Here is a 14533-nt window from a genome sequence, read left to right as displayed (position 1 = left end):
AGCAGAACGGTAATGAAATTGTTGTACAACTAAACCTGATCGAGGAGTATTTGATACATAGGTAGGTATTTTTTGTAGGTCTTTCCAGATGTTCAACAGTTAGACCTTTAAGAGACATAGGATATCATCCAAATGGACCGCGACAACATAGGTACTGTACAGTAAATAACTAGACATTATGACGACAGAAATCATTTGAGATATTTCAATGTCTCCCAGGGATGAGTTTTTCTATGGTCTTCTTGACCTTGGTCATAGACCCCCTTCGTCTCCTCTATTAGAGAGTTAGCAGTTGGCATCGCTGTCGGGTATCTTAGATCTTGCAGAATATTACCTCATCCCGAGCCGCTCGCTCCTCGGCACCGTGTATTAGGTCGTATTCGGCTTCAGCCATGTCATCGGTGATCCCGCGCTTCATAGCGGCTTCGTGCTCGTGCTCTTCTTGCTCGGCATGGTGCATCATGTCGTGAGCCTCCATGACCGCGTTGTCGGGAAGTCCGTGTCCGTCTGCAGACATAATTGAAATTGTTCTTCGAAGTCTGTGTTTTGATTTGATATAAGGTGTTGATTGCTTTCCAATGTCAGATGGTAAGAATGCTAGCAAAAGCTTGCAAGGCCCGAAGGAAAACTTGCAATCTATATAATAGAGCTAGATTCCTAGACAGGCCATCCATCTCATGATGTCTCGTGACGAATGACTTCATGTTCGATGTCAGCCATGCAACGATGTGCGAGCGAGACCAACATCCCATTAAACAATCTCAAGATCTATTCGTTCGAAAGTTCGACGATTTGCTCATCGGGCGTCATACGCTGTCGATCCACCCTGGTTCGTCTGGGGTAAAAATGCGGAGGAGGCGGAGGAGGGTCAAATCTCCAATATCTCCAACCCCGCCATCATCGCCGGCTCCAACCTTAGATCTACGAACGGCTCGATGCGATCAGTGCCATCTTAACTTACTACGGTCGGCCCGCGTCATATGTGACATTTTTAGATGGTGATATGACGGAAGCTTCAATTGATACTAAGCTCACGTGAGGCATTGCTCTTATTCCTTACCCGGAATTGAAAGAAACAGAATGTTCTACATATTAATGTTTACATAATAAATTGTGTTTCCATTCGAACGCAAGTAATCGTTTGGTGACTGCCAGCTGACTGATTATCTAATGCAACTGATCCTCAATGCACGTCAGGTGACTGAGGAGTTGTTGAACTGATCCCTTATATAATCTTTTTTTTTAACAATGTGAATTTACGCAAGTTCCCCAAGGATCTAGCTTGTCAACTTTAAGCTCTTAGATACGAGGTTGGACAGACTAACAGATTCATACAGTAAGATCTGCTGGTATTAGGTACTCTCCTTCCTTGCAGGCTCATACTTACCTCTAGAACCCCTGCACACAGCGAAGGCGTCCATGAGGCTTTTAAATATTGGATTTAGTGCTTACTCTTTGGTTTCTAATCTATTTCTACATGGTTGGAAGGATAGGCCGTCTTCGAGTTGGTGTGAGTTTTTCGCTAAACGGAGGCGTGTTGCATCGTAAGGTAGCTTGCGTAGAAAAGTCTAAGCATATATCTACGAGTGATTACCTAGGTAGGTATGCTTTGCTTTTTGCAATCTCAGTTAGTACCAATAATGATAAGGGATCCGTATCTGGTTGCCCGCGACCTTGGGAACATTGGTACGCATCCTACGCGAGGCGCGTGATACAGACAGATAGGTAGTTGATATTAGCAGCTAGTAGGCTGGAGGAATTTATGAGGGCTCCAATCCGTGCGATTGGAAATACTACACTGTCTCAAAGTGTAACGCGAGAAAGGGGTATGATGGGGCGTACAAATCGCACAGCTACAACATCCGTCGACCCTCTAGCCCTTTACGGAAATAATTTTCTATCCTTCCTATCCTTCCTACAGTCAGCTTCGATAAGGTACACCCTTGAGCTCTGATTTGGGGAGTCAGCCGCAGAGGCGCCTATCTTCAATAGTCGCCTACAACTACGCTGTCTTCAGAAAGCAACGTAATCCAATGCGCCCGACGCTGGTACATATGTCTTCCATAAAACGAACATATCGCGCCACTATGCCAAATGATCCTAGTTATTCGACAAGTACCTATCTTATCATCGGCACTTCGACCGGATGGCCTTTTCGTCATACGACGAGATTCTCAAGGAGTTGCACAAGCAGATCCATGCGAGGCTTGAGAGACGTGAGATTACCGAGCTGCGCTTCGCAAAGGTTGGAACCGCCCGCGAAGTGCTCCACTCAACCATCCTGAATCACTTATACCTTAGTGTCGTGCCTCAATCCATTGAAGAGTACTTCGGCCTTGGCATAACTGCAGAGATACTAGTCTCTCGAACTTCAGAGCGACGACTCCATGATTTCTTAGCTACTTTGATCTATGCGCGCTGTAGCATAGCAGCAGCTAGAAATTTCATCACGAATCTTCTTATCCCTTCTCCCTCTGCTTGGTCAAGATGCTCCGATGGAGGACGCAGGCCCGGCCAACTGCCAGCAGACCGATCACAGCTTCAGCAAATACTCGGTGTAGATAATGACCCCGATATCAATAGTTTCATCGACACGCAACCCTGTTTTTGTCCCGTTGTCCTTTTACAGGGCGAGGATGTCCAAGTCCCTGAAGGCGGGAGGCAAAGACTCCCTTACCTATCCAATGAGAAACTGCTCGGGGAAGGGGCTTACGGCGAAGTATACAGCGTTGAAGTCGCTCCGGGACACTTGAGAGATAACCGATCTTCTATGGTAAATAATAAGCCCAGGTTAATTGCACGGAAAGACTTCAAGAAAAGTGATAGTTTTCAGAAAGAGTACGACAATATGAAGCGGATTCTGTACACGACTCGGAAATGCGAGAACATCCTCGAGACCTTGGGTAGCCTTCAGCTTGGCGGGAACACTTTCAGCCTATTCATGCCTCTTGCAGAATGCGACCTTGGGAAATGGATGAAGATGAATGCGCCGCCCACTGACGATTTAAAGAAAGCAGAATTTCTCCAGAGCGCCTCAGGCTTGGCGGATGGCTTGCAATTTCTCCATTCCGAAATTAGAGATCAAAACCACAATCCGATAGTATGTTACCATATGGATCTCAAGCCAGCAAACATTCTGGTTTTCCGTGACGAGAGAGATCAGAACAAGCTCATTTTCAAGATCAGTGACTTTGGCATGTCACGTGTTAAAATTTCGCGTCAGAATGATTACAGAGATATCAGTATTGCTTTTCAGAAGAGGGAAGAGACGATTATGTCGGGGACGGTGAATCGGCGAGCTGAGGGCACATTCCTTGCGCCTGAGTCAACCAATGACTTGCGGAAGATGAACGAAAAAAGTGACGTCTGGTCGCTAGGGTGTGTTGTCAGTGTTATGCTCACGTACAACGAAGAAGGGCAAAAGGGTATCGATACGTATTCGAATGAACGCTCTGACCGTTCCAAGAGTCATGGAGCTGGAGGTGGTGACTTTTTCTTCATTCGTCATACAAATTTCACGAAAACCAAACTGCATCCAGCTGTCAGAGATTGCCATAAACGCCTTATCAAACAAGCTAAACAGAGAAATTCGATTGAAGGAAACGCGGTGGAGGACATATTAAAGCATCTTGAAGAAAAGATTTTGCAGCTAGACCCTGGTCAAAGGGAATCCGCAAGATCTATTAGCGATAAACTTCACAAAGCCTCCGGTGATTACCAAAAACTCAGTGAGAAAATGGAGAGCGACGAGGAGTCGGGGCCTTCGGACATGATAGGCAAGATATTTGCGCCACTGAAGCGAGTAATTTCTCATCGGTAAGTCTGGGGTCTCTTTTCGATACATTCGTTTTATTTTCCTCCTTGCTAATGTTTCTGATATCATAGACACGGCCTAGGGGAGACCCAGATTAGAAGTTGGCGGCTCGCCGATACAAGGACTTTCATTGGGTGTTCTATCTCGCATAGCGGTGTCATTATAGCCTATTGGACGAGGGACTGGATCAACCTATATAACGCGCAATCGTTTCTACCATATAAAGGAAGGGAAATTAATAAGGTCGCTAAGTATAAGCTTGATGTCCCTGGCGAATGGAAAAGCGTAAGACTCACCGAGAAGTATCTTATTGCTTCAACAACAGGCTCTCAACCCCACGTATGTTAAGTTGCGCCTTCATACCGTCGTAGAAGACAGCGCTAACAATTTCCAGCTTTACCTATTCGATTTGGACAGATACGATAGATCAGGACCGAGTTTCGATAAGAAATACGAGATTGCGCTCCCGACATCGAACCAAAATGGCGTTTATCAGATAGCCATATCTCCAGACAGTAAAATGATCGCCTGTGTGGCTCCCCAAGGCGAAGACAAGTCCTGGGTCTGTTATGCTGACATCCGGAGTCTGCTCCAAAATAGGACTCAAAGGTACCTAATAATAGCCTCTATAACTTACCTAATTTATGAGAATCCTTATTTACCTACACTTTACCAGGATTAATTCTGAGACCACATTAAGCTCAAGCAACGAACTGCAGCATAAGATTATCCACAGGAGCCTGTGGGGCCAATTCTCCGTGGAAGCGCCAGAGAGGAATGTTACACATTTATTATTTCCAGCGGATGATTATCTCTGTGCAGTCGCCCAGCCGGATATAGATAGACAACATAATGTCCGGGTTTCATGTTTGTCACTACTCTCTAGAGCAGTTGTGTCTTTACCAATAGAAAACCCCCTCAATTCAAAACCTCAGGTAAGTTGCTGAGCATCCTTTGAGATGGCTATAGGAACTTGATTAACCAACGAGCACAGGATTTCGATAGTGGCAACTCCGCAGGCCTCTTTACGACCCTAGCAGTTTTAGATAATAAACCAACAATGGCAATCGTCCTCTACGGAAACCAACTACTTATTCGAAGTTTTGGGATCACAGATGGTTACGCCATCAATAAGAACACAACTCTTCAGAATTATTCCATTGCCGAGCTGTTGGTAGACAAACAACGGTCAAGGCTCTTTGCCTTTGGAAGGAAAACCGGAAAGCATATGATGTTGCTATTAGAATTGCCTATTACTCGCTCGGGCCGCATAGAGAAGCCTCGGGAGATCAAAGAGCTTCCCGACCTTCGTTATGGCGACAAATTCGCCGCTAGGCTCCTTAGCAACGAAGATATACCTCCTATTCAGGGATCAGGGGGGCTTAGTGCAATGAACCAAGGCGGAGTTATTATTGTATCGTCATATGCTAACAATTGCACCACGATATATTGGATCAACCTCCCAAACCCTCGATAGAAAATAGCAATTTCTTAATAGCACGTCTAAGTCTCAGCCAGCTCCATTTTTCCGATGAGTTGTTCAAGCACGCACGTTCTCAGGCCCTCCTGTAGATCCCCCTTTTATTGATAAAGTGCGCCGGGCCAATGTCCCCAAACCCCCAACATTAAAGCTACTAATGTTCGGTGACATTCTTTTAACTAGCGTGCCATCATGATGTATGACCCAGTAGTAAACCGAGAAGGTAAGTATGGTCAGTATAACGGAGGAAAGCACATATATCCAAATTGCAGGAGTGCTGCTAAGATGACCTGTTTGTTCATCGTAATTAAAGAAGTTCATACCGAAGAATGTCTATCGGTTGGTAAGTCAAATCCATGGAGTTTAATTGTAGGGTGTAGTATTCCATACTCACGGCTACGAACGAAGCAGGTAGATATAGAAGTGTTAGAGTGGTTAGGAACACGGCCGATTTATTCAGACGCAGCATATTATCGTTTTGCTGTTTGGCTAGAAGTTGGTCATGGCAAGACAGGGTGTTTGTCAGAAGTTGTGTGGTAGTGTTTGCTCGCCGTTGCAAGAGCGTTGCGGTACGGCTATGAGCTAGAGCTTGACGACAATAATTATCAAGCGCCTCCGCCGTTTGGAAATTCTTTTTTTCCCGACCCAGTATAGCCGACAATTCGTGCAATACTTCTTTTCCATGGGACAAGAAACTCGATGTCTGAAGAAGCTGGCTTTCAAGGCTTGCTAGAGCGCTCAAGTTATCGTATCCCACGCGTAAGGGTTCATCGATAAATGTGGAAAATGTGGTGCTTGTCTACATCTATCAGCCCATTGAATGGCCTTGCCGTGATGACGAATCCATGATAAACTCACTATAGGTAGAAGTTTCGCTTCTAAAGAAGCTATATATTGCCTGAAGGCTGGAAAATACGCCGCAAACAAGATTTCGTGCATATGGCATGGATCAAATAGGGGTCTTGAGCCAGAGTCGATGCCAAGCAGGGAATCCTCTATCTTCTGATGCGCTGCGGAGTTTGGCGTTGGGCTGAACAACACTGATACAGTCTGAGACGTACTCGCATCATGTCGATAATAGAGAGCACTTTGGCGAATAGCCCATTGCTGCCCGTCGGGTTTCAACTCGGGATAGCGGATCGTATATCCAATCTCTTGAGTGTAATTAGTAGAGCAATTCCTTTGAAACCGTTCCAATATTGATTCTCACCAACCCAAGAGCCATTCCTAATTACAGTGACTGGGATGCAATGGTTGATTTCCACATCATTGTTTCGATGATAAAAGCAAGACGGGAGATCCCAGAACGAACTACTTATGTTATGCGTGGATACGAAGAGCTCGAGCATCTCCTTGGTAGTTTGTAAGGGACTCCATGACGTCCGTTGACATATAGATCTAGGGGAAGTTAGAAAGAATCCTCGAATCTCTAATAAGGGGGCCCCTAAACCACATACAGGTGACGATGTGAATAGTTTCTTGGCTTAGCAGTCTGAAAATATGACTCGATTTCCTGCACAGTGTATAATTGTCGTCGAGACTGTACTTCGTTGCTCTGATTTGGTAGTAACACGTCTATGAGCTTGATAGGTCCAGTGGCCTCGTTAACAAAACATTTCTCGCTGGTAAATTGCGACATGCTCATTTTCTGTCTGGAACTAGCCCATAGATCATGGTGTATATTCAACTGAACATTAGATGGTTTATATTTGAATATCAACTAAATGTATACGGCACACTAAACTCGCCTCTTTCAGCTCCCCACCCGGTCTGCCGCGGCTTATCTGTTTCGGCGGTACCGTTGCACTGCCTGCGGCCAGTATGCGCCACGATCGGTCAGAGATTTCAGCGTAGTGCAGGCATAATTAGGTATCTCTGATCCCGCTGGTTTCGTTAGACATCTCCACAGGAATTGTAACTGATTGGTCATCTTACTTCAGGTCATCCTATCGAGTTGGTGTTAGGACTTCATGCCAAAGAAGGGCATTGTCAGCGAAACTCACCTCACTGACTTGGGTGGGAACAGTAAAGCACCATTGATCATCTCGCAGCTATGCCAGTTAGCCTGACTTATCTTCAATTAGCACATTGTTATACCCATTATGTACCCGAATATTAAAATCAGTCTGCCCTGGGAACAGCCTCTGAAGTAACGCCTGCAGACTTTTCTCTTTGAGGTATCGCGAATGAACGTTTTGTGTCACTGGCATCGCGTCACTTATAATGCTCTAGTTATGGAAAGATCAAAAGATTTTTTCTTGTTTTGGGGAATTATGATGAGTGGTTTCCTAGAAACCTATTTCTACGCTTTGAGACGAAGTGGTAGGAATAAATATTGCTACTGGCCTACCTATAGGTATGTAAATATTACTAGGCAACTTCTATTAGGTACCGTTTCGACCGGGAAGTACGGAAAAGGCACCTAAGCACACTGAAACTCGTTTCCTCGTGCACAGTACAAAAGACCGGCTCACCGAGATAAGTGACAAGTCCTCCAACCATTGGTTGTTTTTTATATCATCAGGGCACCGTGGCGCAGCGGTGATCAGCCGGCAGCCTTTCAGCCCCCAATGATATAATGGTGGGCGCGAACTAGATTGCCTTGTGCGCAGGAAGTAGGTATATCTCTCTAGGCTTTTCACGTCATCCGTTACCTAGGTACATTGCGTATCTGTCTCACTTCGATTTTCTCGTGATTCCATACCTAAATTATTTTGCAAAAATTCTTAAATTAAACGGGTGACGAGAATCAAAGTCGTAGACCTGGAACTATTCTTAGGAGATAGGCTTCCACGATAGGTCGTTCATTCTTGAGAAACGGCTCATGGATCTGAATTCACGCTCTGACACCAATTCCCTGGGGCTCACCCAGGCGAATGTTCTACAAGGCTGGGATAATGTTAGAAACGACAAACTTCGCTATCATGAAATATCTGCAGTTCAACCAGAAACAATGAAGAGGAGGATGGCACATAGGAAATTACGCTCTATTCATATATTTGTGAGCATCTTCCGCCTAAGATTTATTACTCAGAAACTAAGAAGGCTAGATGATTACCATCAACGCAACCCTAGGAACTGGGCTTTACTGGCGCGGCGGGCAGGTCTTGGAACTAGGTGGTTCATTGGCCGTTATTCTATCCTTTCTACTAATGGGTATATTGGCGTGGGTGGTAATGCAATCAATCGCCGAGCTGCTCTGCATCTGGCCGGTTCCCGGCGCTCTGGCCGTCTTCGTCCGTAAATTTGTGGATGATGAACTCGGAATTGTTGTAGGCATCGCATATTGGTCTGTCAAGGGGGACTCAACACAACGCATGGCTGAAACTAACACAATACAGGTTCACATACTCCGTTGCGTTTGCCTACTTAATCTCAGCTACAGCTGCCGAGATACACTTCTGGCTCGACAGTGCTGAATTTGACGGGGTGGTATTGTATCTGATCATACCGCTGATACTAATTCTGATCAACTCATTCGGAGTTGAGGTAAAGTTCCCCTCTTCAAACAATATACGCGAGAATCTCGCTGAGAAGTCTAAAGCTATATGGATGGTTCGAAGTAGCCACTGCTGTGGTCAAGCTCAGCTGCCTGGTTATCATTATCATTTCAATGATAGTGTTCGGTAAGGCAATCTCTTTGGATCAGTTTATGAAGCCGTGCTAATTACGATATGTAGCTGCTCGGGGAACTCATGATCTTGCAAGTAGGTACCTATACTATGTTCACGTCGCCCACCTGGTGCTGAGGTGTTTATAACGGGATGTCATGAAGAATACTTACTGACATTTTAGACTGGGAAAACCCTACTCATTTTGACAACTGCGCAGCTCATAATTGGGTAACTGCTCTATTGTCAGTAAGCCGTGATATACCCCTTGGTAGATGAAGACTGACAATTCGCCTAGCATGTGTTTGTCAATTGCGACATTTGCATATGTTGGCATTGAAACTCCAGCAGCCATTGCCCTTGAGGCTAGGCCTCCGAAGATGAAGTCTACTGGGTCCGGAGAATCCCAGCAACTCAACTACACGGGAAACATAGGAGACACCGTGCGTTTTTCTGCAAAATGGATCTCCGTATTCGCTTGTTTCGCGTACACATTATGCGGTTTATTACTTTCCCTCACTGTGGACGCCACTAACGAGAAGTTACCACGAGTTGATTGGGTTGATCAAAGCCAGGCCGCTGTCACTTCAGCTTTCGTTCTCGCCGCAGAACTTTCCCATGCCCCTGGGGTAGCTAGTGCATTCAATGGTTTCCTCGTGCTCACTGCTTTATCGTGTGCCAACACCAATCTTTTTATTGCTTCAAGAATGCTATTCGGTCTGATCAATCAGATTGAGGGCGGTCCCGACGAGCGTTGGTATCTGAATGTCCTCGCTTGGCTTGGAAGGACGAATAGTTACAGAGTTCCAATTCGAGCAATGGCCGTTTCCGCCCTTGCTTTTATATGGTTACCGTTCCTACAGCTTGCCCGCTCCTCTGCAGAATCAAGTCAGGGTACGGAGACCAATTCGTTTGATGGAACAGCTGCGCCTGAATGTCAAGGTGGAGGTGCTACATCCGGAATAACATCAGTACAGTCACACATCCTATCAGTTCAGGAGCTTATGCTAAGAGAAATCAGTTTATCGATATCCTCGCCGATATGGGCAGTGTAGGTGTTCTGATCGTTTGGGCTTGCGAATGTTGGGCCTTTATTCGGTATTATAACTGGTAAGACACTGTTCAGACACATTGTCTCTAAGTTGCTTACATGTGTTAGCATCAATCGACATAAGGATGAACTCATGGAACGGAAGGTGCCGCGAGTTCGTCGATTTGACGAAGGGGACGACAATGATTACCCATACATAAGTAATGGGCAACCATTCACGGCCTATTTCGGACTGATAGCATGTTTGTTCGTTTTACTGGTAGTTAACGGCGCCGCACTGTGGAACGGGTTTTATGTCGAGCCATTCCTGTCTTCATATCTTATTGTAAGTGTCCAAGCGTCTCCAAGCAACAATGTCTCACCCCTGACATCTAGGTGATCATTTTCATACTACTATGGATTCTGCTCAAGTATTTTCGAGACGGCAGATGGTCTCTCGTCGACCTCTCCGATCCAAATACAGTCGAATCGATTATTCGTGGCTTGCATCAATTCAGCTTCTCTGGATACCCGAACGAGTCCACGTCCAACACTGGGAGGAATTCATCCATGTGGCCACTCTCCCTTTTAGCTAGATCACCTCGGGAAGATCGATAACTACCAATGGGGCTGAAATCAGGCGGAATGATGAGGCAATGGACATAACCCCTGACTTGTACGTACAAGTGGTACCTATGCCCAAAATAGGTAGACTAAAATACGAAGTACGAGCGCCAAGACAGCCCTACAGCAATATCAGGGTGGCACATACAAGTGAAGATCATTATTCAACTTTCGTCTCAAGAGCTTTGGTGTTTAGGGAACATCTATGTATATTGATAATTTTTGTTGGAACACCAATAGCCTGCGTCTATCTCAACACGTTTCAAATTCTCGCATTTTTACGAGAGCCTCTTCTTTATACGCCACGAAATCGATGCCATAAATAAAGTCCCACCTTGACTTCAGCACAGGCCTCAGTTTCTCCGGATCTAGTCCTGCCTCTGCGTCTTGGCCGGTCATGATCAATCCCGTCTCTCTGCTTGAGTCGACGATGCGCTGGGCTCTGGGTCTTCGGACAGCATCGTACGCTCGGAACGCAGCATCGATCTGCACCGCGGTGGTGGCATTGCCAAGGAGTGTGCCGAGAATCATCGCGTCCTCAAAAGCTTGGCCGGCGCCGGCGCCCTGCCACGGCGTCATGGCATGGGCCGCATCACCTGCGATGCAGACGCGACTTTTTGCGTAAGTTGGTGTTGATCTGAATTCCCATTGAGAATATCTGTGTGCATCCGGCTGGTCGAGAATAAGCTGTACTTGCTGCGTGAGTGCGAATTGCGAAAACAGGGCTCAGCAACAAAGGTAGGTAGATTTTAAGACTTACGTCGATAATCGCCTTACCGATCGGTCCATCCATCCAGTTTTTGAGCGTTTCCTCCAAGAACTCCCTCGTCAACGGCTGCTTTCGGTCATCGCAGGGATCTCTGTCGATTGCCGACACCGCACATTGGACCATAGTCCTGTCTTCGAGGGCGTCATGGATCACAAACGCCCCATCACCAGACCATCCATACTGCCGGTCCGTTTCGAAGAACTGCTCCCCGAGGGCAGCCTTTACCTTTTCAAACGGCACCACATTCCTGCAATCCCAGAACCCCGCGGGCGACGGGTCGCACGCGTCCGGAAAGTCCTCCAGGACGTATTTCCGCATCGAGCCGAAAATGCCGTCTGCGCCAATCACCGCGTCGAAAAGAGCGGACTCGCCATCTTGGAAGACGACTTCGACGCAGCCGCTTGACTTGGGCGTGATCCTGTCTAGCTTCTTGTTGGTGTGCAAGCGCTCTTGAGGGATCGGGGCAAGGAGCTCGCGCAAAAGCGACGCTCGATGGACTGTCAGCCCGAGACGTTTGGGGTCCGCGATCAAGTCAAACACGACAGCGCCGGCGTGGGGTCCGGAGCCCTGCAGGCTTAGCTAGTCAACTACCTTTCTCGATCCATCCTATCATCATAATAATCATCATGGAATACTACGCACAATCATATTCCGAGACGACTTCTGCGCCACGGCGCCGGCCTTCCTCAGTATCTCGGGAGCCGCTGGGTTTATATGCTCAAGTGCCCCCTGGGCAGTTTTGGAAAGACTGACTCCGGCACCCCGCTCCGAGAATTCGGACGCCGACTCGTATAGGTGGAACTCCAGGTGTGCGTGTCGGACGAGAGCGTTGGCGAGACTGGCTCCGGCCAGCCCGCCACCGATGATAGCTATCCGAATCTTAGGTTTTGTCATCTTGATGAGAAGTGACTAGGGGCTCGTTCTCTAAGATCTGAAGGGGAAAAAAGAAAAAAAAACATGAACAAGCGCAGTATGGTAAAGACCAAAGAGGCTGGAGAGCGAGAACTTGGGATAAGCACACAGGTAGGATTGCCTGCCTACCTAGGTACCTACCTATCTTCCTTCCTACCTCCCTTATTCCTACAGGTGGTGCGGGGCGCTCTTTTGTGCTACCTACATGCATGTCGGTCCTAGCATCTACCGTAATCCTGGTCTACTCTAGTTCGAGTGGTTTTGGTGTAGTTTGTTCTGGTACCTAAAATAGATGGCCTTTCGACCAGTAATCCAGATTCAGCAATGACGCGAAGATGGAAGCTGATCTAGGCACAGGTAATGAGCTCCCAGATATAGCCGTTCTATGTCAGGTATGATATCTTTCGAACGAACGTCATTGTAGCTTATTCTATATCCTCGCCGGCGTAAGATACATATATTATTGGATCTATTGCATATGACTCTATTTCACATCTTCGGCTCTTCCTACCTGCACGGATCTTGGCAGAGTCACCTGCTGCTTGCATAGGTAGGTATCTAATTATCTTCCAAGGAGAGAGTAGCTAGGTATTCACACTACCTCATAACCCCTTAGATCATCCATGGGAAACTCCTCCGGTTTTAGAGAATGCTGATAACTCTTCTTACTCTGTAGTCGAACTGATGTGTTGGAAAACCCGGCATTTTGGGTATAGGGGCGACCCACAGCTACTCCGCGAGTATCTGGATGGTCAGTGTCATCCAATAATGATCTACGAGATGACATTTTCAAGATGCTTCTAGCGCTGTCTACGATAGTCAAAAGATTCCAATGCTTGGGAAGCGAATGTAGAGTTGGAAGGCAAGCTGCAATAATGCCGACTCCGCAAGAAATCATTCCCCAGTACAGATTAGTGGTAATGAGGTCTGTCCATTGTTAGGTAAATGCTAACGTTAATGGTAGCTAGGCACGGTCCGGAAGCTTACAAATCTCGTCGTCGTTAGGATTGAATCCCTTCCTGAACAGGGATATGATCTGTACCATTCGGATTAGAGAGGCCACCACTGATCTAGTAAATGTAAGCTGATTGTCGCAAACTTCCATGAAGGTTCTATTCTTACCCTGCCCCGACAAGAAAGACAACACTGACAGCGATCTTCCTCTTAGTCGGCATATTCAGACGCCAAACCTGGGTAAGTGCAGATAAGTTGGCTTTCGTTCATTTTGTCAAAGGGGAGAGGTTACGCACAAGGGGAATTGGAGCCGCGAGGATAACAACATCCGTGATGAAATCGGAGATGGCGAACACGAGGCTCTTATACGTGGTACCAGGGCAGAATTTCTGGAGATTTACGGCGGAACTCCAATAGGCCCAGAAGTTTCCCTTGCACACAAGCAAGTTTGTGAAAAAGAAGGCAGTCATCCAAGCTGCAATAAGGGCGGTTAGACCGACCATGGCTTTGTGTGTCATTGTCTCTCGAGTGACCGAGAAAATTCGCAAGTAAAAGGAGAGGATGCTGATCTTGACGCATCCGAGCCCGAGACAGAGCATCAAACCGAAGGCATATTCGACCTGGTACACAGGTTAGATCACATGCGCCCTAACTTCCTGTGTCAATTGAATACACCCACTTGCGATGCTAAAATAATCTGCGGTGTGATCAGGGTCGTTGTACTTCCGCGAAAATCGGCCGGTATCACTGTGCGGTATGCAAGGGCATGCTGAGAAACAGCAAATGTCATTGATATACCGATGCCGAGGGTGTTCAACTATTTGCTTATGTGAGCTATGGCCTAGGTAGAGTTCTGTGGTACGGACCAGTGCTGGAATGATAAACCAGTCATCAGCTTTGAAAGGCTCCTTCTTTTTGAGCCTCGCCCATATTCTAAGAACGACGACAACGATATCTATTACCGAGAGCACCATACATGCGGCGATGACATAGCCTGGCTTCTCGTAGTAGTGCTGATATGGTGCCATAGGTAGTGGCAAGGATGAGAATAATGCTGCGGTAGAATGGTCGACGGTGCTCAGGCAGTTATTTTACTAGGTAAGTAATCTAGAAAGCCATGTTAGTACCCTAGGTGCTTGTATCAGGTTCATTACATCGACGAGACCAGCCCCTTTCTTCTAGCAGAGTAAGAAATGGGGGAGAAAGAAACAAAAGGGGATTTACGTAATTACGAGCTTTTCTTATGGCTCGTTATTCACAAGACCGGAATAAGGTAATGGATCTAGATATTTAGAAGAGGTGGGAGAGCTGAGTACGGGACGCCTCGCTACACACTCAC

The 14533-nt window shown here is 46.6% G+C and overlaps 6 protein-coding genes across 6 annotated transcripts; 2 read left to right on the top strand and 4 right to left on the bottom strand.

Annotated features, from left to right (window-relative positions):
* Positions 1 to 205: 205 nt before the first annotated feature.
* F4807DRAFT_459337 (uncharacterized protein) lies at positions 206 to 517 on the bottom strand (the record flags this gene model as incomplete). The annotated part of the gene is made up of 2 exons (XM_048001346.1): positions 206 to 274; positions 335 to 517. 2 exons carry the CDS (start codon positions 515 to 517, stop codon positions 206 to 208), a joined length of 252 nt encoding a protein of 83 aa, XP_047855626.1.
* A 1359-nt stretch (positions 518 to 1876) lies between these two features.
* F4807DRAFT_50296 (kinase-like protein) lies at positions 1877 to 5446 on the top strand. The gene is made up of 5 exons (XM_048003112.1): positions 1877 to 3816; positions 3886 to 4153; positions 4209 to 4423; positions 4491 to 4749; positions 4809 to 5446. Exons 1-5 carry the CDS (start codon positions 2147 to 2149, stop codon positions 5289 to 5291), a joined length of 2895 nt encoding a protein of 964 aa, XP_047855625.1. The 5' UTR covers positions 1877 to 2146; the 3' UTR covers positions 5292 to 5446.
* A 155-nt stretch (positions 5447 to 5601) lies between these two features.
* Positions 5602 to 6939, bottom strand: F4807DRAFT_459335 (uncharacterized protein; the record flags this gene model as incomplete). Its single annotated transcript, XM_048001345.1, has 5 exons — positions 5602 to 5627; positions 5685 to 6093; positions 6153 to 6448; positions 6505 to 6692; positions 6752 to 6939. The coding sequence occupies 5 exons, from the start codon at positions 6937 to 6939 to the stop codon at positions 5602 to 5604; spliced, it is 1107 nt and encodes a 368-aa protein (XP_047855624.1).
* Positions 6940 to 8123: 1184 nt separating this feature from the next.
* On the top strand, positions 8124 to 10852 carry F4807DRAFT_50227 (amino acid permease/ SLC12A domain-containing protein). Its single transcript, XM_048003110.1, has 10 exons — positions 8124 to 8295; positions 8345 to 8583; positions 8636 to 8783; positions 8839 to 8920; positions 8975 to 9001; positions 9090 to 9150; positions 9204 to 9876; positions 9927 to 10015; positions 10065 to 10281; positions 10332 to 10852. The coding sequence occupies exons 1-10, from the start codon at positions 8248 to 8250 to the stop codon at positions 10551 to 10553; spliced, it is 1806 nt and encodes a 601-aa protein (XP_047855623.1). The 5' UTR covers positions 8124 to 8247; the 3' UTR covers positions 10554 to 10852.
* On the bottom strand, positions 10574 to 12340 carry F4807DRAFT_50234 (salicylate hydroxylase). Its single transcript, XM_048003111.1, has 3 exons — positions 11971 to 12340; positions 11320 to 11895; positions 10574 to 11246 (listed from the first exon to the last, which is right to left on the bottom strand). The coding sequence occupies exons 1-3, from the start codon at positions 12220 to 12222 to the stop codon at positions 10812 to 10814; spliced, it is 1263 nt and encodes a 420-aa protein (XP_047855622.1). The 5' UTR covers positions 12223 to 12340; the 3' UTR covers positions 10574 to 10811.
* Positions 12341 to 12344: 4 nt separating this feature from the next.
* F4807DRAFT_421657 (uncharacterized protein) lies at positions 12345 to 14435 on the bottom strand. Its single transcript, XM_047997602.1, has 7 exons — positions 14061 to 14435; positions 13874 to 14011; positions 13491 to 13814; positions 13363 to 13430; positions 13228 to 13310; positions 12601 to 13167; positions 12345 to 12376 (listed from the first exon to the last, which is right to left on the bottom strand). The coding sequence occupies exons 1-6, from the start codon at positions 14220 to 14222 to the stop codon at positions 12833 to 12835; spliced, it is 1110 nt and encodes a 369-aa protein (XP_047855621.1). The 5' UTR covers positions 14223 to 14435; the 3' UTR covers positions 12345 to 12376; positions 12601 to 12832.
* Positions 14436 to 14533: the final 98 nt, after the last annotated feature.

The sequence above is a fragment of the Annulohypoxylon truncatum genome, assembly GCF_022578515.1.
Source record: "Annulohypoxylon truncatum strain CBS 140777 unplaced genomic scaffold F4807scaffold_11, whole genome shotgun sequence".
In the NCBI taxonomy this organism is placed as follows: Eukaryota; Fungi; Ascomycota; class Sordariomycetes; order Xylariales; family Hypoxylaceae; genus Annulohypoxylon; species Annulohypoxylon truncatum.
The sequence above is the reverse complement of the archived record's forward strand: the minus strand, read 5'-3'. Positions and strand labels throughout refer to the sequence as shown.

Coding starts and splice junctions, on each gene's coding strand:
- F4807DRAFT_50296 (XM_048003112.1), top strand. CDS start 2,147: ATGGCCTTTTCGTCATACGACGAGATTCTCAAGGAGTTGCACAAGCAG. Junction 3,817..3,885: donor AAGCGAGTAATTTCTCATCG/GTAAGTCTGGGG, acceptor CTGATATCATAG/ACACGGCCTAGGGGAGACCC. Junction 4,424..4,490: donor CTCCAAAATAGGACTCAAAG/GTACCTAATAAT, acceptor ACACTTTACCAG/GATTAATTCTGAGACCACAT.
- F4807DRAFT_50227 (XM_048003110.1), top strand. CDS start 8,248: ATGAAGAGGAGGATGGCACATAGGAAATTACGCTCTATTCATATATTT. Junction 8,921..8,974: donor CATTTCAATGATAGTGTTCG/GTAAGGCAATCT, acceptor TACGATATGTAG/CTGCTCGGGGAACTCATGAT. Junction 9,002..9,089: donor GGGAACTCATGATCTTGCAA/GTAGGTACCTAT, acceptor CTGACATTTTAG/ACTGGGAAAACCCTACTCAT.
- F4807DRAFT_50234 (XM_048003111.1), bottom strand. CDS start 12,222: ATGACAAAACCTAAGATTCGGATAGCTATCATCGGTGGCGGGCTGGCC. Junction 11,896..11,970: donor AGTCGTCTCGGAATATGATT/GTGCGTAGTATT, acceptor CTAAGCCTGCAG/GGCTCCGGACCCCACGCCGG. Junction 11,247..11,319: donor TCGGTAAGGCGATTATCGAC/GTAAGTCTTAAA, acceptor CAGCAAGTACAG/CTTATTCTCGACCAGCCGGA.
- F4807DRAFT_421657 (XM_047997602.1), bottom strand. CDS start 14,222: ATGGCACCATATCAGCACTACTACGAGAAGCCAGGCTATGTCATCGCC. Junction 13,431..13,490: donor TCGCGGCTCCAATTCCCCTT/GTGCGTAACCTC, acceptor GCACTTACCCAG/GTTTGGCGTCTGAATATGCC. Junction 13,168..13,227: donor TCCTAACGACGACGAGATTT/GTAAGCTTCCGG, acceptor AACAATGGACAG/ACCTCATTACCACTAATCTG.